Source organism: Poecilia reticulata, linkage group LG11, assembly GCF_000633615.1.
Source record: "Poecilia reticulata strain Guanapo linkage group LG11, Guppy_female_1.0+MT, whole genome shotgun sequence".
Lineage (NCBI taxonomy): Eukaryota > Metazoa > Chordata > Actinopteri > Cyprinodontiformes > Poeciliidae > Poecilia > Poecilia reticulata.
The window spans coordinates 24,579,709-24,586,569 of NC_024341.1; the positions used below are offsets into that span (position 1 = coordinate 24,579,709).

A 6,861-nucleotide genomic window follows, 5' to 3' on the forward strand; every position below is an offset into this window, starting at 1 on the left:
TCATGTTGATTAGGTTAAAGAGGTCAGATAGGGACCGATCACAATAAAACATGACACTTCCTGTTCTAAGGGGGCGTGGCTTAAGTGATCTCAAAATTTCACAATTGGATCTTGTAGGGCATCCAAAGGTGATCACACACAGAAAGGTTGGTGGCTCTGTGAGTTTCTTTGTAGGAGATATAACTGTTTATTATTTTATGGTGAGTCAGTGAACTTTGACCCCTAGTATCACCCCTTCAGCATGCACGAAAACTCACCRTTTTGATAACTTTTAATCGGGCATGCCTTCTGAACCAACTGACCAAGTTTGAAGCCGATCCATCAAAAGCCCTAGGAGGAGTTCGATCAAATGCGAAGGCTATAAACGGCCAAAATGGGGTGAAATTTGCAAATTCAATCCAACATGGATTGAATTTGAAAAAAATAAATAAATAAATAAACATTTGAAAAACAATAGGCCTTCGCAGCGCTTAGCTGCTCGGGCCTAATAAATAAATAAATAATAAACATTTGAAAAACAATAGGCCTTCGCAGCGCTTAGCTGCTCGGGCCTAATAAATAAATAAATAATAAACATTTGAAAAACAATAAGCCTTCGCAGCGCTTAGCTGCTCGGGCCTAATAATTGTCAGTGCAAAGTAGCCTACAAATTTTTTTGTGGGGGGCGGTGAGGGACCTGGATTAGTGCTAGGGGGGCGCTGGCCCGAAAAAGGTTGAGAAACACTGCCCTACCTCCTGTGTCTTCCCCTGACGCTGCCGGTGTTACCGGTCAGACGCCACCCCTCGTGTGTTCGTCTTCCCCCCTTCGGAGCGTTCCGGGTCAGGAGACCCAAGTCCGCACCTCACCGGAGAAAAGGGATTACAAGAACAGGAATCTACGCCGCTACTCCGGCCGTTAATTATCTCAGTCCGCTCTCCAACGAGTCATACTCGCACAAACCCAAGCTGATCACTCCACCCATCTCAAGTAAGCACTCTCTGATTATTTCTGGACAACATCTCCTCGCAGTTTCTAACCTTGTGCCTCTCATCGGCAGTAAGACGACCTGGTCCTCCGCTCCAGTATTCCCCCCCTCTCCATTCTCCCCCTGACTTCAATAAACCATTATTGCACTTTTATTCGTCTCTTCTGGTCGTGTTCTTGCATGTGGGTTCGAAAGGTTTATACCAACATGACACAAATTTTAATACAGCGTCGAAAGAAAACACACCCTCCTTATAAAACTAGCCAACCCGAAGTTTAGCCTCAGATTGCCCTGAGGTTCCCTTGCAACCTGGTCTCCGAAGAAACATCCGTAGCGGTGGGATGTTTCCTCGTAATGTTTCGTCGTGTGTGTGGATGTCTGTCGTGTGAGGTAAATATTGCTGGTTTTATTCAGTTCTGTCAAATTCATTAGTTGTTTGTCTAATAAATGTCGTTATGCTTTGGACGTGGAAAACCGTGTTGTCTTGTCTTTATGGTCTAGCTGATACAATGACGACTTCAATGAATCCGGGCAGAAGAAAAAATAAAACGAGTCAAAAGGTTTTTAATTATTCCTCTTCTGACCATTTTTTAACAAATTCAAAATGAGGAGGACATCCATAAGAATAAAAAAATGACGCTTGCTTATTGTCCTCAAAAGTCATTGCCAGCCAGTGTCCCCCTGGCATATCCGAGGGGTGTGTGTTGACAATGAGGTAGGCTGGTCCTGTGTACTTATGCGCAAGTAAAGATAGTTGATCAAATGCCCAGACACCGCAAAACAGATTTCCTAAGTGATGATGTAGCAGACTTTCCAGCTGGTGATTATTCATACTTAATAGTAATGCACCAAAACTTGTCTTCTTGAATTGATCTCCAGAATGGAGTCGTAACATGCGTAGACAATCAGTGTGGTGGTGTGAGGGAGAGGGACTCTAAAGCGCATTTCTAAACTCAAATTTCCATTTGATACAACCGATAATGCATCACTGTCCTCACCCGGATTCAGATTAAACACGAACACCGAGTAATCATTGTTAAATTCCTCACGAGTGATGCTAAGCGGGAGATCTTTTAAATGACGACCTGTCACAGTGAAGATGTTGTAATATTCTCTCACTGATAAACCATGATCGAATTGGGGTTGAAATGCTTTTGCCAACACTTGTCTACCGTCTTTGCAGAGAGCTAAATATTCCACATCAAAGTGTTGAAAGCGAAAAGGTGACAGATCCCTTCTTCCTGTGAAAGCCTTGTGGTGAACCATACCTAATACAACATATTTTGGCATGGTTCCTAAAAAGAGATTCTCATGAGTACTGTTAAAATTGACCGATGGATCAAAATGTGCCAGCATACGGAGCAGAAAATCAGCCAACACAGAGCAATCACTTTACTTTTTTATTCTTTTTTAGCGCTAAAAAAGGAGACGCTTACCCTTACAGACTAGGTGTGAATGTGACCGAGTCTATACAGCATCTAATCAAAAACGGGAAGATTCGTTTACTATACTGTAAGAACGTACCCCGTGGTCATTCGACGTCTTACGTCAGTTCTGCATCAACTAAGTTTCTATTTCCTGGGAGACGGGAGTATGAGGAGTTTCTGTATGNCCTGCATATGTTAATTTATGACCTCCTGTCTTTAATGATAAGACCCCAGGGGTCTGAGCCGAAATTCTCCTGCAAATCCTCTATTCTCCTTTGTACTTTAAATACTTCGGGTTTTAAATCACTCACACAAACCTGTTCAAACTTAAGAAATTCGTTCTAAAAGGTTTAAACTGTGTTAAACACTCAAAATCATAATTTTTCTCAACAAGGTGAAGATAGATTTAAAAAGAAAATAAAAACGGGAGACCGCGGATAATACAGGAAATATTCACTTCCGCATTGCAATGGTCCCATTTCCAAATAAGGTATGAGGCTGACAGTGGTCCGTCGCCGCCACTTTCTGTTTGCTGCAGCGAGGTGTACTTGCCTCAGTTCGCGCCAAGCTGCGCTGGGGAGAGGTAAGCGCACACAGTTGTCTTGCAATTGTGGATTAAAACATTCAAAATGTTATATAAAAAAGGGTATGCTGCTCGACTCATAAGTTGTAAATAGTTGTTTAACCTATTGATGTTTAGCACAGCACTGTTCTGGGTATTTAATTCCCACGGTTTTTTGCATTTATTCGGTTTATCCAGTAACATGGTTATTTTATTTATTTTTTTTGTTCTGTTGGATGGTAAAGGTGTGTGTGGGAAAGCCAGAGCCAGGAGCTGCTGCTGAACTTGGTTTTGTTTTAAACAGGTATGTGAGTTATTTCAAAATGTTACCCGGTTGTTGTATATTTTTATATTGTGATGGAAAATTGTAACTTTTGGGCAGATTTCGGTTTTATTTTAATTGTTTTTTATGAATGCAGATTTTATTTTATTATTGTTTGTGAACTTTAATTGGTTTTAACCAATTCCTCCTGAGTTCGCGCCAAGCTGCGCTGGGGAGAGGTGTGTGTGGGAAAGCCAGAGCCAGGAGCTGCTGCTGAACTTGGTTTTGTTTTAAACAGGAATAAATCATCGTGAATCCTGATTCCTGCTTTTTGGCTGTATAAAAGGGAAGTTCAGCATTCAAAGTGTATCCATTACTTCACTGCAGCTGGAGTGTCACACTGATCTCTCTGGTCATGGACAGCGACAAGGACAGCACAGGCAAGAAGCCCAACTATGGTAAGTCAGGTTAGCTATATATTGAGTCTGTTACGATGTATGAAATATCTATAAACAAAAACATTTGTTTTTGTTTATAGATATAAACTGATGAAAATGACCGATGGATCAAAAATGTGCCAGCACACGGAGCAGAAAATCAGCCAACACAGAGCAATCAGACTTTACTTTTTTATTCTTTTTTAGCGCTAAAAAAGGAGACGCTTACCCTTACAGACTAAGTCAATGTGACCGAGTCTATACAGCATCTGATCAAAAACGGGAAGATTCGTTTACTATACTGTAAGAACGTACCCCGTGGTCATCCAACGTCTTACGTCAGTTCTGCATCAACTAAGTTTCTATTTCCTGGGAGATGAGAGTCTGAGGAGTCTCTGTATGTGTTACATTTACCAAGGCCTTTGTGTGAAAATATGAGAATGTAGTGTGTGAAAGCATGTGAGTGTAGCTTGACCTTGATAAGCACCTCAACAGCTCCCCCTTTTGGTCTCAACAAGACCACTCAAAACAAGGAAAAAGTAAAATAATGAAAGAAATAAGAGGGGGGCTGTACATCCTCAAGTAGACACTGTCCCTTCCGGAAAGCTTCCCCGGAGGCTTCTTCCACCCGCACCCTCCACCAGTTTTTGTCTTTTATTAATTTCATGTCATTTCATTTCATGTTTGGGGGTAAAAACGGACAGGGCACCCCTATGCCTCCTAGGCGGTGGATTAAAATCACAATGTCCCCTTTACAATCTGGTAAAACACATCTGGAAAGAAAATTGTTGAAGGGTGTTAGGGTGTTAAATTTAGTTGTTTTTTTTTTTTGTTTGTTTTTTTTAATTAGTCAACCGTCCATGGCATGACTGCTTTGTTTGTTGGTTGTTGTTTTTTTTGTTTTTTTTTTTTTTAAATAAAAATGCTTCCTGCAGTTTGGGAGAATTTCATCATCTCTAACTATACATCAAGCACACTGCTGAACCATCACTTTGTGGAACCAATATTATAACCGTTACTTTATAATTTATGTATTTTTTTAATTTTTTTTTTTATTATTATTATTTTTGGTTTGTTACCTCAGGTCAACGCCATGCCATAGAAGGATAATGAACTGTAAAAGAGCAAGGTCTGAAAGTTTTTATGTTAGTTTATTTTATATTTTTGATCTTTATTGTTAGTAAGAAAATTAAAAACAGTGAGTGTTAGATCTATTAAAAGTCAAAATGTTAGGACAATATTTCAAAACTTAATAAAATGCAAACTTGAATAAAGTGTTAGGTTAATATTTTAAATTGAATAAAATGTTAAATGGTGAAATCCATCAAGCGTTAGATAATATGTAAAAATGCAAAAAAGTCAACAAAATTGTAAGATTAATATATGTTTTTTTTTTTAAGTTAAAAACTCAACACTAATCAAATTTAATAAAAGGTAGGATGAACCAAAGTAAGTTATGACTTAAAATTTAATAAAATGTGAAATTAGAAATGTTAAGGTACTACTTGTTAATGTCAATGAAGCAGTAATGAAGTATGTAAAAAACGATGTTTTAGTGGGTTAATAACCCAAACTTATAGAAATTTCTATGTAATATTTGAAAGTTAATGAACTAGAGAGAAGATGCAATGTTAAATGAAATGGGACGATAAGGAAAGCTGATAAGTAATGAGTCTAGAAAGGCACAGAACAGACAATGAACATATTCATAAAACAACAAACCAATGCAATAAATCAGGATCAAGACAGCACAGTCAAAATATACTGATATTAATTAACTATGATGAAGAAATCCGTACAACTACTTTCTAAGTGAAGCATAATATTTCAATAAAATCGAATCATATCAGTCTCTATATAACGAGACCTATCAACGTCAAATCAGTTTCTGCGTGTGTCCAGATGTAGAGCCGGCGCAGCTCGATGGGAAACCCCGACAGGCCCGCGAGGCTTCAGTGGCGTTTCAGCTGTAATTTGGTCCACCAATCGTGGAAGGCGCCCACAGTCTCACATCCTGGCATACCCAGAAAGGATTGGACTTCATTCTGCAACACAAAAAACACAACAAAAAGGGAAATCAATAGATTACATAAAGAAAATTAAAGTGAAGGAAAGCATTTTTTTTTTTTTCACTAGATACTAGTACTGCCCTTAAACTCTAGAAAGCTGGATCTTCATGGATCTTTCACGTTCCCGGGAAAGCATCTGATATACAAGTGGCTGTCTCTCACTGCTGCTGCCTTTTTCTATGGTTGAGGTGATGCACCGCACAGCCAAGGACCTCATACAGGGAACCCAGCAGCATCCACAAGTGATCAGGAGAGCAAAGAAAGTTGCCACAGAACCCAGCAGAGAGATAATGACGTCTTTGTACTTCCCAAACGTGTTAGCGAGCCACTGATCCATGGGATTGGTCACTCCAGAGTGTTCGTGTATGGTTTTGCTCAGGGCTTTGAGTCCTTCCAGTGCCTTGGTCACCGTCCCATCTGGGGCTGTGTTATTGGGCACAAACACACAGCACATATCTCCAAACATCGCACAAACCCCCCCTTTTTCAGCTGGTAACATGTCCAATGCTATCCGGTTTTGAACAATCATTAACGAGGTGGGGCCTAGCTGTCCGGCCAGCCCTTCAACTGCATCGCTAGTCAAATTTGTTAGCCTGAGCAGACTGTAATGCACATAATTAATTCTATCTACATTTTTGTTGGGTGTTATGAATAGAAGAAGACTTTCAAAGCCTGCTGCAACCTGGTCTGCTAGTTTGTATTGATTCGGCACCCCGCGAGGAACACCAATGCTGTCAATATATGTAGGGGAGTTTGCCTGCAAATCAAAAACGTTGCGCCTTTTACGTGAGGAATTGCTTTCGTACACCGGTTGTTTTTCTCCCAGTATGATCACTTGTGCTCTAAGTCGGACCATGGCACAAACCCCTTTCATATTTGTGTCAAGTCTCACAAATAGTTTGCTTCCTCCGCACAGATAAAATAACCCATCTCTAGCCCATGTGCCTATTAAATGTCCTGGGAGAGTGGTGTTACACCAGCTCGCATCAATCTGACCTACACTGACATTACCTGTTGTTAAATTGAAACAGACATAATTGTCTTTAACTGGGATGGCTGGCACCATTCGGGTTTTGTTGTTGACTGCCGGAAACAATGCTGTTAACTCTTCACATCCGGAGGGTTGTCTCATTTTAGTC

At 40.1% G+C, this 6,861-nt stretch overlaps 1 protein-coding gene across 1 annotated transcript in view; it reads left to right on the forward strand.

Moving 5' to 3' along the window:
• Window positions 1-2,903: 2,903 nt before the first annotated feature.
• The window catches only part of LOC103472914 (GTPase IMAP family member 4-like), a 29,130-nt gene continuing 25,172 nt past the window's right edge, over window positions 2,904-6,861 (forward strand). Inside the window, exons 1-2 of the mRNA XM_017307321.1 lie at window positions 2,904-3,038; window positions 3,456-3,674. Coding sequence (XP_017162810.1) covers window positions 3,632-3,674 — 43 coding nt within the window. The 5' untranslated portion in view covers window positions 2,904-3,038; window positions 3,456-3,631. The remainder of the gene's footprint in view (window positions 3,039-3,455; window positions 3,675-6,861) is intronic.